Raw genomic sequence first — 17,418 nt, 5'->3', positions numbered from 1 at the left:
ATTTTTTTGTTTTGTTGTTGGATTAATTAAATTTATTAATAATTTAGTGAATAAACTATCATTTGATATTTGACAATATTCAAAAATGAAATATACATTATGTGCATTACTAAAATTCATTTTACCGATTCCTTTCTAATTTCTTCAACATTCCAATTAAACTTTTTCCATTTTTTTCGCAATTCTGTATTAGATGCTGTTCAAATTCCTCACGAATATTTTTTAATTGCTGTGTAATTGGCATTTGACCATCTTTCGTCACCAATAAAGGATTCAACAACAAATCAAATAATTTTTGCCAAAGCTCTCCTTGCCAATATCGTTTAAATGAAAGTATTGGTTTATATTTCTTCACTGCCATTGTCGCTGGTCCAGATATAAAAGTATTTGTTTCTACTAATACTGGAGTAATTTGCATATATCGATTATGCAGCATGCAGTGTACTATACCAGCCAATCCATAATAATCAGCCTGCCATTTCCAAGGCCTACCTTCACGCATTTCAACGCAATCTTGATCATCAGTCACCCACTCAGCGATAAATTTCATATCGTCTGGAAATAAAGTCACATCAATAGAACGCCCAAAATCAATTATTTTGATTCCTTTCTTTGACCATCCATTCGCACCGGATGGATCATATTGTATATCCCACTCTTCTACCGGTTCTAATCTCAACAGGCAGTTATCAGCTTTGATATCACCGTGTATTATTCCTGCTTCGTGAATCGACTCAATTGTTTTCAATAGTTCTATTGTAAAGAAAAATACCAAAAGTTCGTCTAACTGTGTATTCTCCCTTTTAGCTCGATTAACGGCATCCAAAATCGTTCCTTGATGAACAAATTCCATCACCATATAACTTTCATTCTTGTAATAATACAATGAATGTACAGAAATAATAGAATCAATAGTTGGGGAGTTGATTCTTTCTTGCAGTTTACGTATAATGTAAAACTCCAAGGCACTTGAAGGTGTTTCACTCTTTAATGCACGTGATGATTTCTTTTCGTTTTGGTTAACTGCATAATCTTCTGTGTCCAAAACGAGATAGACTTTGCCAAATCCGCCTTCTCCGATTTTTTGGCGTATAAGAAATGAATCATTAAAGAATGTAACGGGTTCTTCAATGTTTACTGAAACATTTGTACATCGTCGGCCTTGTGTGTCCCAGCAACGTGCAAGTTTCTCTATTTTTGATCCATTATTGCAAGTCTGTTTTCGAGCGTCATAAAATCCTTTATAATGATTTAATGGAGGTTGTAAAGCGGCTAAAATTTGTTCAATAACTTTGGGATCAATTGGATTACATGGATTCGAAAGCTTTGGAAAAGCAGGAGGTTCTAGCATGTTCGATTCGTGATCTACTGCTGTTAATTTCATTGGAGATGCCAAATCAAGCTTAATATCATCGACTCTGGGTGTATTTATAAAAGATCTTACATTCATAATATTAAATTCTTCGGATGTATAAAATGGAGTAGTCTTATACTCACGACTTGTTTCTTGTATTGGCGTCATAGGGTCAAAGAACTTCGCTTTATTTTCACGGTTAATTAAATCTAGTGATGTACTGTTTACATCATTTTCTTGATCATTTACCTTACATCCGTTCGTCCTTGAAGGGGTTTGATGATAACCAGATTGTGTTGTTTGATATACATTGGAATTTGAAGTCTTCTTTTCATCATCATCATCATTATTTTGGAGGTCTTTTAACGGTTGAGTAAAAGTAAACATTTCTATTATGTCTGATAAAGCAGCCCTTGTACATATCGTGGGGGATGGCTTTTTCTCAATTTTTTCTATATATGAAGCTAAGATTTGCCGTAAGAAATTGGATTAGAAACATATCAATTGCAAAGAGTAAATAATTTAAAACCTACGTATTGGACTTGTCTCGTGAATTGGTACACTGAATTCCGTAACCTTACTTTCTCTTTTTCCTAACTTCTCTTCGACCTTTTCACTGTAATTACTTTCAAGATACCCCAAAGTTTTAGCTCTCTTTTCTTCAAAGGAAATTTCTTCGCCATTTTCACCATAAAAATTATCGATTTTTACACAACATTTTTCTTTCGGCCCTAATTCGTATCGTTTAGCTTGTTTTTTCTCTTGAGAAACCGAAGATGTAGGCTGTGGTTTGTTACTATTTTCATTCTGCGAAAACTGACTTGACTTTGTTTGAGCTATATCCGAAGATATTTCATGTTTATTCTGTATATCCACTAACTTTTTAAGAGCTTCCGTCAAACAATTGTTTTTATTATTCAATGACTGTATTTCAACTTGTTCAGTAGCTTGACGAATATTTGTTGACGAATTTGAACTACATTCAATTGACTAAAAAAAAACCAGTATAAACGTAAAATTAACAGAACAAGGTATTGACGTATGATTTTTCTGTATACCTTATCGTGATAAATTTCAAGCTTGGCCGCCATCGGGGCGTGAACCTTTTTATTTTGAGGCAAAGTTACGCCTTTCCATTGTTCTGCTTCTTGAATATCTTCTTTTTTCCTAGACAAATAAGTTCCGTAACTATTCCATATTGAAGTTTTACTATTTGTGGATGACAAAGCAGAATTCCCTATTTCGCCATTAGGATCGTAGAAGATATTTAATTTTTCATTGTTGTCGGAAGTGCTAATTTGTGAACTTGCATTTTCAATGTCGGAGACAGTATATGAAGTAGGGTTCCTTTGATGGAAAACATTCATTGGCTGTGATCGGGTAGAAGATGAGGAAGATTTAGAGCCAAGAATTGTTCGTGAATTTAGATTCAATTGTTGCGGTATTGGTGGTGTTGGTATTGCTACAGTATTAGTGTTAAGGTTTACATCCATTAACGTCATACGCGTTAAAAATTGTTTGTAGCGTTTATTCAGACGTTCAAGCGGTTGTGCTCCACGGCTTATTCCCGTTTCATAGATTTCGTTTGCTTCTTTATAGCTTTCATTTTTATTAATATTTTTAGTCTTTATCAATTTTTAAATTATAAAGAACAATATCTTACCATTTCATCGTTTCCATTATCTCAGCATATTCTTCATAAAAAGTGGCCAGGTCTAAGCCAATTCCATTAGATTTCAAGAATGCGAAAAGTTCTTTATGTTTTCCAACATGTTTCGAATATTGTAGCCAGCATCTTAAATATCTAGGATCGTTTTTATATCGAGCATCATTTACAAACTTATTTGATGCGATCTCCAGAAGTTGACATACTCTTGAATGAGGACCAAATGCTTGCGGATAATTCTCCATTGTCCATTTTATGTAACGATCATACACGTCAAAGGGATCATCAAGTTCATCAAGATTTTCAAGCTCTGCATTAAACTTATTATTGCCAACTTGAAGTTCTGCATTACGCGTGGAAGGTTCACTTGAAAATATCTGAGATAAGGTAGCGGCACTTCTACCTTGCTTTATTGGTAATATATTCTCTTTTTGATGTTCAAATGAAGAGAACTCTGGTATAAGTTTTTGTTCATTTGATATATATTCTTTACTATTAACCGGCTCGGGTTGGGTTGTGCTAACAATTTGTTTTCGGTCCATTCTATACTATTCAAAGAAGGGTTTTGACAAAAGATATTAGATATTAATATTTTAATATGTGAATATGTGAATAATAAGAATATTTTGGTTGTATATTACGTCACGCGTTGTTTTAAGCCAAGCCACACCGATGACAAATAGTGACGTGACGAATATGAATCAGCTGTACCACATTAATTAGTCAATCAAAAGGAAAGAGACATAAGGTCGTTCTAATCGTTTTAATTCCTGAAAATTTAATTTCAAAAAATGTAAGTTATGAGTTTATGAGTTTACAACTGTATGGTATTGATTTTATTATTGATAATTTAATGTTTTTCTTTACAGGTCAGAGTACTGGGTATCACAACAAAAGCATTGGTGCCAATATTGCCGCATTTATATTGCGGACAATAAGCCCGTAAGAATTGTTTCGATGTAAGATTTATTCTATAATATTTTAATTATTTATATATTTCATATTTTTTAGAGCCGTACAATGCATGAACAAGGCAAAAAACATAAAGAAAATGTTGAAAAATTTTTACGTAATATTCGTCGTAAAGATCATGAAAATCGCAAAGAAGAAGAAAAAACTAGACGAGAATTAGAAAGAATTGAAAGGGTAGTAATTTTTCAATCTTTGCCTTTCCTCGAGAATAATATATTAACATTAAAAATTTTTTCTATGATTAGGCAGCAATGAAACAATATAAAAAAGATATCATACTTGAAGTTCCGGGAGCTTCAATTGCTTCATTAAAATCTACTAGTAATACAAATGCTCCGCCCGTTATAAGTTCATTCAGTGAACATGATGTTATATATGCAGGTTCAACGACAAATTATACCGAGTTAGCAGAATTAAGTAAAAGTGGTAAAAGTGCTGATGGGACTGAAGCTGTTATAGGAGAGTGGAGACCCGTAACTCCCCCACCTGCTCCTCCACCTGCTCCTCCAGTAAACAATGCATTAGAGACCGATCAAGGAAACAATACATCAACATCTCAAGAAGCAATTCTTCAAGACGATGAGGAAGATGAAGATCCAGATGATTTGAGGAATTTTAAAGTAGTCGAAAAAACATTTCCATTGGATGATCAAATACCCGAAGACATTTTAAAGGATAATGATTCGGGTAAAGTTACTTTTAAGAAAAGAAAGCTTGCAAGCCAATCTAATACAAGAAATATTAGGAAAAAAAAATGTTGATTATAGTGTAATTTATTATTTACTATTTACATGATTAACAAAATTTAATTAAATTTTCATAATTTAATTTTTTTTTAAGATAATATATTAAATTTAATAAATCATGAAAAGAATCCCTTTATTATAGCAAGAACTTTCTTTTCAACAAAAGAAAGCATCATTTGATCTGTGCTTGGGGGTAAATTGATGCTGACAAAGAATTGTTTATTAAACTTAGTAGCTAAACGAAAAATAGTTTAGTATCTCAAAAAATATAAATAATAAATAAGATTTAATTTTTAATAATTATTACCAAGTCTTTGTCCAAGCTGCTTAGAAGTTTCATCCACGTCATTTGATAGTACAGTTGTTCCCGATGACGACGAAGTAGAACTATTATTCCGTAAAGGTGAAGGCATGGCAATCGCCAAATTTCCTAGTATTTCGTTTCCTTCGGAACCAATCCATATAAACACGGAATCTTGAAGGATTGTCAGTTGAAAATGTATTTGTTGTGAAAGAAATAAATGACTATAAGTATGAACTTGAAAACGTGGAGTAGTAGCTTCAGATAGCATTTCTTAAATCTAGATAAAGAAATGAGGAAAGTTTATCTTTCACTCCACGTGATTTTTGACGAAATTACAAATTTAGTGTAGTCACGTGAACTCACCTTTTAGGTAATTGCGTCACAACACAAACGCGTTTTTTTAATTTCAAAATACAAAATACGAAATATCAAATATCCAGAACGTATCATTCCTTATATTATAAACGATTGAACATGCCTATTACATCTTTTGATACACCAAAACGTCGTCATTCATTCGGATCTTCGTTAAAAAATGTCAAAGATACGAATATTCCCTTGAATGACGACGCTTCTGAAATCCGGTCTCGTAGAAAATCTGCTGCAAACTCAATGCGGAGCCCAACAAATTTTTTGGGAAGTAATGTTTCTCCTGTTAGAGCCTTCGAAAGAAACGCGCCTAGACCTTTGGAAGTCGTCGCTCCCATGCCTATAATACCCACCGAACAAATGTATATCAATTTTGAGGAATGGATGAAACTGGCAACGGATAATGTATGTTATCTTTATATCATTTCGCGTAAATTTATCTGACACAGAAATTTTTTTACTAGAAAATCAATGCTAGCAATAGCTGGAAGCTTGCTTTAATTGACTACTTTCATGAAATGTCATTATTAAAAGAGGGAGATTCAATAAATTTTCAAAAGGCTTCATGTACTTTGGATGGATGCGTAAAGATCTATACGTTACGTGTTGATTCTGTCGCAACTGAAACAGGGAAACTTTTGAGTGGATTAGCCAGTAACTCCAGTTAGTCATTTTTTTTTGCATCTTTAATTTAAATCTTAAAATTTCTTAATTGCTCATAAATTTTGAAGGGGATAACAATGAAGACGACGATAGAGATAGTGAAGATGCTGATCCTGAAAGGCATACTCGTAAAAGGGTTAATAATAATATAATATAAGTAGCTATAAAATTAAATATAACATATTAATAATTTGAAATATTTTTATCTGTAGAATACAAGATCGGAAACGACACTGGTCAAAGATTATAATTCATTAACTATAAAGAAATTTGACTTGGAATTTTCAATTGATCCTCTTTTTAAAAAGACTTCTGCAGATTTTGATGAAGGTGGTGCACAGGGTTTATTGTTAAATCATTTGTCAGTTGATACGGATGGTAAAATAATATTTGATTCAAGCGATGCTATACCGGATGAGGATAACGACAATAGAATAGATACAGAAGACAATGAACCAAAAATTGAAATTTTCAAACTTCGCTGTAAGTATATATTTAATTATTCGAGCAATAAGTCATTAATCAGGTAATATTATTAACGAATTACACTTTATAGCAACAAGGTATATCTTTGGACTTCATCAAATATTTAATAAGGAGATTTGTCCTTCATTGAGAAATTTCAAATTTTCAGGAGATAATGTACTGGACTTTGCTTATGCTTCGACTGAATCGACTGAAACTGAAGGCGTTAATTATCCTGACTTATTTGTAAATGACAATGACAACGACTATGACGATGCCAATATCAATATTAATGATATCTTAGGTGATAACTTAGATACAAACAATGATGTCTCGGAAGTATTCGATGAAGAAAACATAAATCCAAATGTACGATTAACGGAAAAGGATTATGTTATGGCCATGATCAGTAACGAAAACGAATTGTTTTCTTACTTCGACTCTGCATTTTTGCGTAATTGGGCTGGTCCTGAACACTGGAAGTTAAAGAAAGTTAATAAAAGTAATTAAATTTCCTAAGTTACTATTCTTTTTTTAGTGAGACTAAAATAACTTTGTTTCTTTTAAAGGGCCTACAGAAATGGAGGGAGGGACAAGAGAAAAGAAGAAGAAAGAACCAGTTTCTATTAATTTTATTGATTCGGAAGATTTGGATGAGCGAATCATTTTTTCTTCTGGGGGAAGTATAATAAATGCGCCTAAATTAGCAGAGAGAGTATCACATAGTCATCTACTTCCTGAGGATATGCATTTTTCGTCTAAAAATTTACTTAACTTATTCTTAAAACCTCAATTCATGGTAATTATTAATCTACTTACTTATTATGTTTCCCAATAATTTTAAGATATGATATACGCTTTGCTCTTTATCGTAGTTAAACTCGAAACGTCGATATGAAGCGCAACTTGACGATAGTAAGCACTTTTTGTATAAATTATTTGGTATAAATTTAATAAATTAATAAAATTTTTACGTTTATTATGTAGGGAATTTCTGGGCTGACAAAACTAATTATTCTAATGATCCAGTAGAAACGTCTTTTCCAGATTTTAGTAAGTACTATTGTTCGTTTAAAAAAATAAAAAAATAAAAAAGATAATTTCCTAATCATTTAACCGATAAAATTTAGCGAATTATATGGGAGGAGACACCTTTTATAATGATGAATATGACGACCAATTAGAAGAAGGTGAATTTGGAGATAATTTGGTAGCTCAGACAAAGAGGAATAAACCTGAGTTTATCAAATACGCAAAGACAGCGAAAAGGATCGATGTTAAAAAATTGAAAGAAAACATATGGAAAACATTAACCGACTGTACTGACTGTACTGACTGTGTAAGTAGATTTTCAATTATAATTATTAATGTGATTGGATTTAACAAATCTCCAAATTTTATAGCCCCAAGAAAATGAAATGAGATTATCAAAAAGACTTTCAATCGAAAATAAATCAAAAGAACTGAAATTTACAAGAGTAATTAACAATCTTAAAAAGATCTACCCTCAAAAAAAAATGAAAGATATTTCAGTGTCGTTTTGTTTTATATGTTTATTACATCTAGCAAACGAGAAGGGTCTTAATATAACAAGTAATGATCAATTATCGGAGCTATGTATTGATTTGATTATGTAATATATCAATTACAATAATAAGCAAAAATAAACAAAATATAAATCACATGATTTAAATATTATATATTGTGCATGGATTGTTAATAGTTCTTTACATTTAATAAGTAATGCGATGGGAATTTTAAGTGGTTCTCGTAAGTTAGAAGAACTTTTTACTAACACCGATGCTCTTCCAACCGAGTCTTCAAAAGCTCAGGTATTTTCAACATAAAGGATTTTGTTTGACACTCGCGACTATAGTTTAAGTTTATTTAATAATTTATACGCGATATTAGACTGATACTGAGGTATCAGTATACGAATTGTTCAAAGATGCAAGAGACAAGAAATTGATAAACACGTAAGTATTGTTAAAATATTTCATTTTGAATTTACGTTTAACCACACTTTTTAATTATTATATTGTAGAATTAAGCTTAACAGAGGATCTCATATTAAATATGTAAAAGACGGTCTAAAAGGATTGCCTAGTTATCTTGTGGCATTGGATGCTAGTAAACCTTGGTTATGTTTTTGGATGTTATATTCTCTGGATATACTTGGTGATGAATTATCTCAAGATTTAGTTAAAAAGTACCATATCTTAGTATTTACATTTTGATGACTTTGTTGAAGAGATAATTCGCGTCACGAATGTATTTTATTTATTATTTTTATTCCTGTAGAGGTATTTCGACTATTACTAAGTTACAAAATCCCACCGGTGGGTTTGGAGGAGGTCCGGGTCAGATATCACATGCCGCTGCCACATATGCAGCTGTAAACGCGTTGGCGACTATAGGAACCAAAGAAGCTTATGATTTAATCGACAGGTCGAAATTTTTGAAAATCAAAAATAAGTTTACATTTAGTTTATAATTTTAAATTTTTTATTATTTATTATGTTATATAGGGAAACCCTATATAATTGGTTTCTTAAGTTGAAAAGGGAAGATGGATCGTTCGTTATGCATGAGGGAGGTGAAGTTGATGTGCGGTAAGAAATTAGCATTTTATATATTTAAAAACGTTAGTTTATTATTAATTTATAGTATTTACTAGTGGGGCATATTGTGTCTTATCTGCGGCCACGCTAACAAACTTGGTTACGCCAGAGCTGACGGCAGGAACTGCTGAATGGATTAAACGGTATCACAGTTTAAAGATGTCTAAAGGTTATTGAAGTGATCCTCTAATCCTTTAATTTTCGATTAGATGTCAAAATTATGATGGAGGAATTGGAGGTGAACCAGGAATTGAAGGACATGGCGGATACACGTTTTGTGGCCTTGCTGCCATGGAAATTATGGGAAAAACTGATTTACTTGATATTCCGCTGCTTTTGGTGATGTATTTCTTATTGTAAAAGGTTAAGAATTCACACAAAAAAAAAATATTAAAGTATTTACTCACTTTAGCGTTGGGCAACCTCTCTTCAAATGCAATTGGAAGGTGGTTTTCAAGGACGACCGAATAAATTAGTTGATGGTTGTTATTCGTTCTGGGTTGGTGGCTTGTTTCCTTTATTGGAAGCGATAATGACAAGGAATCTTCCCGAGAAAGATGTGGAACAAAGTAACTCCGAAGTTTCGAAGTATATTGGTACATGCTTATTAATCCTCATTGAAAACTTGTTTAAAAATATATTAACAATCTTTTCATTGATTTAATTCAGCTCAATCATTATTTGACAGAGGTAATTTTAATGACGTTTTCAATTTTTTTTTTATTTGTTTTGGCAAGAGCGATAATAACCAGTGATTAAATAATATAGAAGCACTTCAAGAATACATCTTAATCGCTTGTCAAAGTCCTAAGGGCGGATTGATTGACAAGCCAAAGCGTGGTGCAGATCATTATCATACTTGCTATTGTCTTAGTGGACTTTCTACTGCTCAACATCATGTAATTTATGATTTTGAAAGAGCGAAAGGAAAAGATTTAGATTCAGGAGCCAGATCATTACTATGGAAAGATGATGTTACAAATCGAATTGTACTAGGAGATCCAAATAATTTAATTGTAAATATTAAAACTTTATTACATAAATTCTCTGGGTGTTATTTACTAAGTTACTAATGTGTTTATATACTTTGATTCCTGCTAGAATTCCACGCATCCAATTCATAATGTTGCTTTGCCTAATGTCCGGAAAATGATTGAACATTTTTATGGGGAGAGAAACTTTTAAGAATGACCTATTATAATATACCATTTAATTCATTTAATTAATCTTTTTATGTACATTATGTACAATAAATATGTTTTATTAAGAGTTTCATTTAAAGGTGTAAGTTTTTCCCTCAATTTACAATGCTCTATTTAAACCATAATATATATTTTATATATTTATATTATATATATTAGTCATTAAAATTTGATTTAAAAAAAAAACCATTTCAAAACAATATAAATGAAAAAAAATCCACAATTTTTTCTTTCTACATAAATTTCTACATAGTTTTATGCACTAATGATGCTAATTATATTTATATTTCATCATAAAAACCGTTCAAAACATCCTGAAAATAACATTATTATATATATATATATAACTTTTTTTAACATGACTTTAATCAACCTCCTCAACATTTTTATCTTCGGTTTTTTCAGTAGTGGTGGCATCAGCAGTTCCACCGGTACCACTTCCACTAGCAGATGCTGCCGCAGGTACTTCGTCCTCTTTTTTCTGTTCACTAGCGGCTTCAAAATTCTCAACTAATTCAGGAATATCATCATCATCGCCAGTATTTTCGGATTGTACACGTTGAGAATCTAAATTTAATTGTTGATAGGATTCGGCTAATTTACGAAGTGAAGCAAGTGAATCAGGTCCTAATTGATTCAAAATACCCGGTACAAGTTCAGTAAGTTCTTTATCTTCGCCCTGACCGTAGATAGCAAAAGTATTTGCATGAATAGATGCTTGAACTTTTTATCGAAATAATAATAAATAAGAATAAGTGTTCAATCTTTAATTAATAAAGAAAACAATAAATTAGAATATATATACACCTTTTGGAGTAGTAAAATGAATGACATTTCCATCTTCTTTAAACATGTTAACTTCTTCAATTGACGGAATAGATTGAACATTAAGTTTTTTCAGTGTAGTTTGAAGTTTTTTATCATCATTTGTAGCGGTTTTATAAACTTTTTTAACTTTGCGTCTTGGTGTTCCCTTACCACCTATATTAATTAATTAATTAAATTACCGATTGATTTAAAAATTATAAATTAATCGTATTAATTTAACTTACCAATACGAACTTGAGACTGCAATTTTGCAAGTTTTTCCGGATTCATTATTATATATACTATAACAATAAATAAATAAATAAATAAATAATTTCAAGCAAAAAAAGTAAAAAAAAATAACAATAAACTCTAGATTTTGAATACCCTTTAATTTTTTTTAAAAGATAAATGCTCCACTTTTTTTTTTTTAAAAAAAAAACCACTTATTGCAACCGATGATGAGAACAACTGATTTATTCTTTTTTTCTTTAAAAAAAAAAATAATAATCAAATTAGATGTCACGTGTACATCTATTTTCACGGACCGCAGTATTCGCTCAACACAGTTAAAAAAGATTGCAAAGATTCTAAATTTTTACTACTATGTATTTATTATTAATTTTAAAATTTCTCTATGGTAAGCAACATATATATATTTGCAAATTTAAGCATTAAGATTATTTTATCAATATCAATAAATATGTTAACAAATAAGGAATTATTTCTTAGATTGTATATTTCCTAAAGTAGAAGCAACTTGTGTAGCCTCTTGTATAGTTCTAGCAAGTGTAGAACGTATTTTACCATCTTCCATTGTAAGTAAGCCAGCAATTGTACACCCACCCGGTGTAGTCACACTATCTTTAATTTCGGCTGGATGCTTACCAGTTTTAAGTACCATACGAGCTGCTCCTTGAAGTGCTAAATAATACAAATAGAAAGTTACAAATTGTGCCGTGTAAGATGTAAAACGTTGAAAGGAATAATAAATTACCTTGAGCTGCTAATTCTAATCCAACTTCACGTGGAAGGCCCATCATAACTCCTCCATCTGCAAGTGCTTCAAGTACAACACTTAAAAATAAATTAAATTAGTAAATATACCCGATACTAAAATATTAAAATATTTAAGGATCACTAATAAATGACTAACCATGCAAATGCAGGACCACTTCCCGAAAGACCGGTAACAGCATCTAGATGTTTTTCGTCTAGGATTCTAGCTCTACCCAATGTAGAAAATACCCAAATACTAAATGATCTATCATCTTTACTGCAATCTGTAGGACAACTCAGTACTGTCATACCTTCTCTAATCTGTATAATAGTTTAAGGGGAAGAACGAAAAGAAATTAACAAAGGGTCACATATCATTTACAAAGTAAAATAAAAATAAAATAAAATTAAAATTACCATGCATGGAGTATTTGGCATTGCTCTAATAATACGAGTTGAAGAAGGAGCCCATTCTTTTAATTGATCTATTGTTACCCCAGCTAAAATACTAATTATTAATTTGTTCTCAAGCGATTTTTGCATTCCTTCCTCTGTTAAGATAGTTTTTACAACTTGAGGTTTAGTACTATCCATAAATTTTGCATTAAATTAGTCGAATTATATTTACTGTCAATTCACTTGATAAAAACAATTACCATAATAATATAATATCAGCTTCTTTGACACCTTCAACATTATTTCCAACTAATAATGTAATTTTATCATTAAATTCTTCTTTAATTCTCTGTGCTGACTCCTCTCCTGATACGCAAGCAATAAATTTTTTTGGAATTAAAGTTGGTGGCTCGTTAGCTGGCGCTACATTTAAACTATCTAAAATTCCGGATAAGATAGCTCTACCCATAGTTCCACAGCCAAGAACACATAATGTTGGATTAGTAGGAAGTGACATGATTATTCCAAATAATTTATTTTAAGACGTTGAAATAATGAAAAAAAAAAATTTTCAGATCTATTGCATTGATTTTTAGTTGGTGTAACGATACATAAATTTAATTTATTATATAATTTGAATAGAATCTTGAATAATATATCATATTTAATATTAAAAAATTATTAGATTCTATAATCACACAAATAGTAATTATACAAATGAATCAGTTCATCGTAACGCTAATGAATTTCATGTGATTTTGCAATATTATTTCTTGATCTTGAAGCAGATTTCTAACAAATTTATAATTGCATTTAATTAATTATTATTACTAAGCTCAAATGTAAATAATACATATACACACATACCTTTGAAGGTGAAAGGGCTGATTTTGTAGGAGTTGATAAATGAGTCTTTTTGGTTAAGGTAACTACAAAACATATGTTAAGTATGAATATAATCAAAATGTAAAATAATGACTAAATAATTCACTTACCATCATGCGGTAATGTAACGACGATTGATTTATCTTGTCCAAACCTAAAGTTGTCTGCGACTATATCATCATCGTAACGCTTGATTTGATAATCAAACAATTTCCCTTGTTTCACGCGTCGGAAATTCCAAGCGATAACATATGGTCCAGTACTAATAAGTGACAGCTTATAAATGCCTACATTATATTATTTATATGGAAATCAAGAATTTTTAGAATATATTTTACCTTGTAACAATAGTTTTTTCCATCGCATGTTCTCCGGTATTAAATCTTGCAGGTGTGAAATTGACCTTAAAATTTTTCAAAGTAAATATGAGTAAAAGAACTCATCATGCATTATAGAACAAGCCACACAAGATCGAATGCTTACATCATGTCCCATAATAGTTAAATGTTCTGGCTTCAACTGAAGTGTTTTCGCCTTTGGCTAATACAGAATGAATAAATAATTATATAAAATTTGCATTATTATTTGAATATTGAATTAACAAAATAAAATACCTTTTCGTCTTTCGCAAAGCTTTTTTTAAATCCTGTTCTGCCCTCAGGATCAGATTTAATTTCTGTGTTTATCAGCAGTAAATATTTATCGGTAGTGGCAATCAACCATTTACCATCAGAAGTCACGTCGATTCCTTTAATGGCACTTCCCATGGCAGGCAAATTGGTTTTTGCAATCTTTCCCAGTGAATCAAATAGTTTGATATCACCTTTTTCAGTCCCCACGGCAATATGACCACTCGCGTCAGTAGCTCCACTGATAAAATCATTTTTTGTAACATATTGCCGACGTTTCTCATTTACCAATTTAAAATTTGGCAATCGAGGATCGATGCTATATATCGAATTATATGATAAACCAAGAATTGATTTTTCTCCCGTTGTTTGGGCGAATTTATTTATAGGAAAAATATTCTCAACGGGTATTATGTCGTGAACTTTCCATTCTTCTACTACTTTGCCATATTCTAGGTCCATCTTGAAAAGGCTATGTTCGTCATTTTCATCCATCAGGATCATATTGGAATCTCCTTCATGCAACATCATCTACAACAAAAAGAAGTAATACGTAAATATCTTCATGAATATACAATTTCAAACAATCAATTGAAATATAACCTTAGAAGGATTGAATTTCTTCCCCTGAGGTTTAGAAATATTGTCTATATTGTTAGTGAATTCTATCTTATCATCATCGGTGTGTTTGAATACACCAATTTTATTGCCCTTAAGAATAAAGGATCTGTCAAGCTTTTGCCCAACAGAAAGTTGTGTATTAACATTGTCTCCTTTACTTTCAGTGTTAATAATATCGTTATCGTCGTCTTCATCTGAGGAACCTGTTTCTATTTTGTTTTGAAGTATAGATATAAAAACCGAAAAAAAGAATGATATATTGTAATTATTCATAGTACCTTCTTCCGAGTCCTCTTCATCAGCATCGACCATTTCAACATCTTCATCTAGATAAGCATTCATAAGATATTCTTGTTCTTCTTCCTAATATAAGTAGGACGTCAATGACATTAAATAACATCAATAAATTACGTAGATTTGAAGATATACAAACTTTGGCTTTCGTTTCATTTAAAGTTTCATACATTGCTAAAGTAAATTTTTTTTTGAAGTTGGTTTCGTTATCTAAGTTCTGAAATTTAATTAAAAAGGAATAGACCAGATCCAATCCTACAGAATAATATCCTTAGCGTTTAATTTTATTATATTCTGACATTAATCTGTGTAATATATTGAAACGATAGAAATTTACCATCGAAGTAAACCCATATAAGACAATGTTGTGTCTAAATAAAGAAAAAATGTTAATGTTCAATCCAAACAATGAAACCTTCGATAGCTCCAAAGATGCTTACTGAATTGAACACAGGATTCATTCTTGGCTCTATTTTCTGTGTTACATGCCTTTGATTATCATCCTCGATATTAAGCCAATCTGTGAATAAATTTTATGTGTCAAGAATCATGTATATAAAAAAAAAATTTTTTTCTAACAAAGATGGTAAGGATACATTCGTAATTATTCCCTTTCAATATACTCGCTGTTGCTAGAGGTGATTGCGTTAAGAACGTAGCAGTATTCGGATCGAAAACATGTAATTCAACATCAACATCTATAATTGAAGTCATTTTCGATGAACTACCACCAGGAAGTTCTAATTTGATGCTAGTCTTTGTGGGAGTAGATGGACTTTCTATGTTTCGCGCTTTCATTGGAGTAGTACTAGCAGATGTCGGTGTAGTAAATGATTTATTAAAACTAGACCTATTCTTCGGAGTTGACGGGGGCGATTTATCATTTTGATCTATTTTTAGTTCTGTGCTATAATGGATAAATTAATAATTAATTGGCGATATTTATATTTTGCTATATAAGCTACAAAAATAAATAAAAAATAAAAAAATAAAACCCACTCGAAAATAAAACTTTGAATATCCTGTTCAGTCGCTTCATCTCTAGATTTTCGATATTTACGTTCAAACATACAATTATATACCGTGTATTCAAAAGCATTGACAGTATGCGCGGTAACACTTATGTCACAAACAAATTCGAATAAGTCATCTGGATCCTATTTTATTAGATTGACTTATAGATCAATAGGCATTATATTTATACATAAATATAGTATTAGTATACTGTCATGCTTACGCCGGATAAGTCTCTCCAAGAAAATGTGGTCAATCCTTCAATTTGTCCTTTACGAAACTTCAAAGATTCATCAATAAGGAACACCTTTTCTTCTTCGACTAATCAATCATAAAAGAATTAGTCATTCTTTTCAACTAAAATGAAATATAAAAATGATCACGTACGTTCTTCTTCTTCATCTTGCAACTCTAACTCTTCTTCACCTTCATCAAATACCCTACTGATCACTATATGATACTGCCATTCTGTTCCGGTACGTCGAACAGTAGCTTGAGCGGTATGAAAACTAAGAAATCATTGAATTCATAATATAAATATAAGGATTTATTCCATGATAAACGCGTAACGTAATATCAGACCACGTACATGCACTCTCGGGTTCCCTTTATACTAAAATTTGGTCTAACAAGATAAAGTTCTCCATTTGTTATCTTTATGAGTTCGGGGTTATCAGGGTTTCCTATATAAAATGTTTATTTATTTTATAATTAATGGATCAATGGCTATAACAAACACTAAATTCCCCCATAATTACCCCAAATTAATTTGCCTAAAGATTTTAAGACGTTCATAACACAAAGGTTTTAAAACTTTTTCAAATGAGTAGTAAGCATTAAGTAGTTGAAATTCAACAAAAGAACGGAGGAGAACACGTACTTGAGCATTCAAAAAAATTATGTAAACAATTGATGAAGGTTTCACAAAATTTCACTATAAATATCAATCTACGGCCTTTGGCGTCATGAAATTTTGAATCGGCGTAAGTGAAATCACAACTATGTAAACTCCCTAATTTTTATTTATGGTAGCGCTAATCTACAATTAATGGAAGAAATCAAATAAATTATACCGATTTTACCTAAATCTAAAATGATTGTTGCCCACCTGAAACGTGATAAAAAACTTATTACATTAATAGAAACAATAACTGATAAGACTTCTGCGTCTAAATCTGTTTAACAGTACATTTGGGAATTGGGAATGATGAACTGAGAGAATATATATAAACATAAACCGCTTACAATTTGCAAAACTAAAAAGTAAATTATTTTAACAGGCGAAAAACGATAAACGATTCTATTATTCTATTCGATTAATATTATTTAAATAATTATATTATATTATGTACACAATATGATAGTCACTTATCGATACTTCGATACTTAATGAACATGATTTTGATTAAAC

At 31.0% G+C, this 17,418-nt stretch overlaps 7 protein-coding genes across 7 annotated transcripts; 2 read left to right on the top strand and 5 right to left on the bottom strand.

Moving 5' to 3' along the window:
• Positions 1-26: 26 nt before the first annotated feature.
• Positions 27-3,562, bottom strand: OCT59_025704 (uncharacterized protein; the record flags this gene model as incomplete). The annotated part of the gene is made up of 4 exons (XM_025312377.2): positions 27-1,818; positions 1,888-2,344; positions 2,413-2,953; positions 3,018-3,562. The coding sequence occupies 4 exons, from the start codon at positions 3,560-3,562 to the stop codon at positions 122-124; spliced, it is 3,240 nt and encodes a 1,079-aa protein (XP_025189575.2). The 3' UTR covers positions 27-121.
• A 218-nt stretch (positions 3,563-3,780) lies between these two features.
• OCT59_025703 (uncharacterized protein) lies at positions 3,781-4,881 on the top strand. The gene is made up of 3 exons (XM_066140412.1): positions 3,781-3,813; positions 3,890-4,166; positions 4,238-4,881. Exons 2-3 carry the CDS (start codon positions 4,041-4,043, stop codon positions 4,751-4,753), a joined length of 642 nt encoding a protein of 213 aa, XP_065992251.1. The 5' UTR covers positions 3,781-3,813; positions 3,890-4,040; the 3' UTR covers positions 4,754-4,881.
• Positions 4,793-5,351, bottom strand: OCT59_025702 (uncharacterized protein). The gene is made up of 2 exons (XM_025312379.2): positions 5,046-5,351; positions 4,793-4,973 (listed from the first exon to the last, which is right to left on the bottom strand). Exons 1-2 carry the CDS (start codon positions 5,308-5,310, stop codon positions 4,855-4,857), a joined length of 384 nt encoding a protein of 127 aa, XP_025189577.1. The 5' UTR covers positions 5,311-5,351; the 3' UTR covers positions 4,793-4,854.
• Positions 5,352-5,516: 165 nt separating this feature from the next.
• Positions 5,517-10,538, top strand: OCT59_025701 (uncharacterized protein; the record flags this gene model as incomplete). Its single annotated transcript, XM_025312381.2, has 21 exons — positions 5,517-5,816; positions 5,876-6,074; positions 6,143-6,210; positions 6,287-6,557; positions 6,631-7,041; positions 7,109-7,338; positions 7,415-7,454; positions 7,527-7,592; positions 7,670-7,878; positions 7,943-8,172; positions 8,263-8,371; positions 8,451-8,515; positions 8,584-8,748; positions 8,841-8,987; positions 9,068-9,151; positions 9,217-9,303; positions 9,370-9,499; positions 9,573-9,756; positions 9,830-9,850; positions 9,929-10,176; positions 10,262-10,538. The coding sequence occupies 21 exons, from the start codon at positions 5,517-5,519 to the stop codon at positions 10,343-10,345; spliced, it is 3,348 nt and encodes a 1,115-aa protein (XP_025189579.2). The 3' UTR covers positions 10,346-10,538.
• Positions 10,384-11,650, bottom strand: OCT59_025700 (Nascent polypeptide-associated complex subunit beta). Its single transcript, XM_025331301.2, has 4 exons — positions 11,557-11,650; positions 11,415-11,471; positions 11,170-11,343; positions 10,384-11,085 (listed from the first exon to the last, which is right to left on the bottom strand). The coding sequence occupies exons 2-4, from the start codon at positions 11,458-11,460 to the stop codon at positions 10,727-10,729; spliced, it is 579 nt and encodes a 192-aa protein (XP_025189580.1). The 5' UTR covers positions 11,461-11,471; positions 11,557-11,650; the 3' UTR covers positions 10,384-10,726.
• A 100-nt stretch (positions 11,651-11,750) lies between these two features.
• OCT59_025699 (uncharacterized protein) lies at positions 11,751-13,119 on the bottom strand. Its single transcript, XM_025312382.2, has 5 exons — positions 12,825-13,119; positions 12,586-12,754; positions 12,326-12,489; positions 12,167-12,246; positions 11,751-12,093 (listed from the first exon to the last, which is right to left on the bottom strand). The coding sequence occupies exons 1-5, from the start codon at positions 13,079-13,081 to the stop codon at positions 11,891-11,893; spliced, it is 873 nt and encodes a 290-aa protein (XP_025189581.1). The 5' UTR covers positions 13,082-13,119; the 3' UTR covers positions 11,751-11,890.
• Positions 13,120-13,156: 37 nt separating this feature from the next.
• OCT59_025698 (uncharacterized protein) lies at positions 13,157-16,802 on the bottom strand (the record flags this gene model as incomplete). Its single annotated transcript, XM_025312383.2, has 17 exons — positions 13,157-13,356; positions 13,432-13,493; positions 13,560-13,711; positions 13,788-13,852; positions 13,933-13,989; positions 14,064-14,609; positions 14,682-14,908; positions 14,978-15,062; positions 15,133-15,248; positions 15,331-15,364; positions 15,434-15,513; positions 15,590-15,900; positions 15,993-16,150; positions 16,231-16,328; positions 16,395-16,516; positions 16,597-16,690; positions 16,766-16,802. The coding sequence occupies 17 exons, from the start codon at positions 16,800-16,802 to the stop codon at positions 13,303-13,305; spliced, it is 2,298 nt and encodes a 765-aa protein (XP_025189582.1). The 3' UTR covers positions 13,157-13,302.
• Between the last annotated feature and the right edge of the window lie 616 nt (positions 16,803-17,418).

The sequence above is a fragment of the Rhizophagus irregularis genome, chromosome 5 (assembly GCF_026210795.1).
Source record: "Rhizophagus irregularis chromosome 5, complete sequence".
Taxonomy (NCBI): Eukaryota; Fungi; Glomeromycota; class Glomeromycetes; order Glomerales; family Glomeraceae; genus Rhizophagus; species Rhizophagus irregularis.
Note: the sequence above shows the minus strand (reverse complement) of the source record. Positions and strands in the feature narration are given on the sequence as shown.

Coding starts and splice junctions, on each gene's coding strand:
- OCT59_025703 (XM_066140412.1), top strand. CDS start 4,041: ATGCATGAACAAGGCAAAAAACATAAAGAAAATGTTGAAAAATTTTTA. Junction 4,167..4,237: donor AATTAGAAAGAATTGAAAGG/GTAGTAATTTTT, acceptor TTCTATGATTAG/GCAGCAATGAAACAATATAA.
- OCT59_025702 (XM_025312379.2), bottom strand. CDS start 5,310: ATGCTATCTGAAGCTACTACTCCACGTTTTCAAGTTCATACTTATAGT. Junction 4,974..5,045: donor GCAGCTTGGACAAAGACTTG/GTAATAATTATT, acceptor TTTTTCGTTTAG/CTACTAAGTTTAATAAACAA.
- OCT59_025700 (XM_025331301.2), bottom strand. CDS start 11,460: ATGAATCCGGAAAAACTTGCAAAATTGCAGTCTCAAGTTCGTATTG. Junction 11,344..11,414: donor GCAGTCTCAAGTTCGTATTG/GTAAGTTAAATT, acceptor TAATTAATATAG/GTGGTAAGGGAACACCAAGA. Junction 11,086..11,169: donor TCATTTTACTACTCCAAAAG/GTGTATATATAT, acceptor TTCGATAAAAAG/TTCAAGCATCTATTCATGCA.
- OCT59_025699 (XM_025312382.2), bottom strand. CDS start 13,081: ATGTCACTTCCTACTAATCCAACATTATGTGTTCTTGGCTGTGGAACT. Junction 12,755..12,824: donor GCTGATATTATATTATTATG/GTAATTGTTTTT, acceptor ATTTATGGATAG/TACTAAACCTCAAGTTGTAA. Junction 12,094..12,166: donor ATTAGAATTAGCAGCTCAAG/GTAATTTATTAT, acceptor TGTATTATTTAG/CACTTCAAGGAGCAGCTCGT.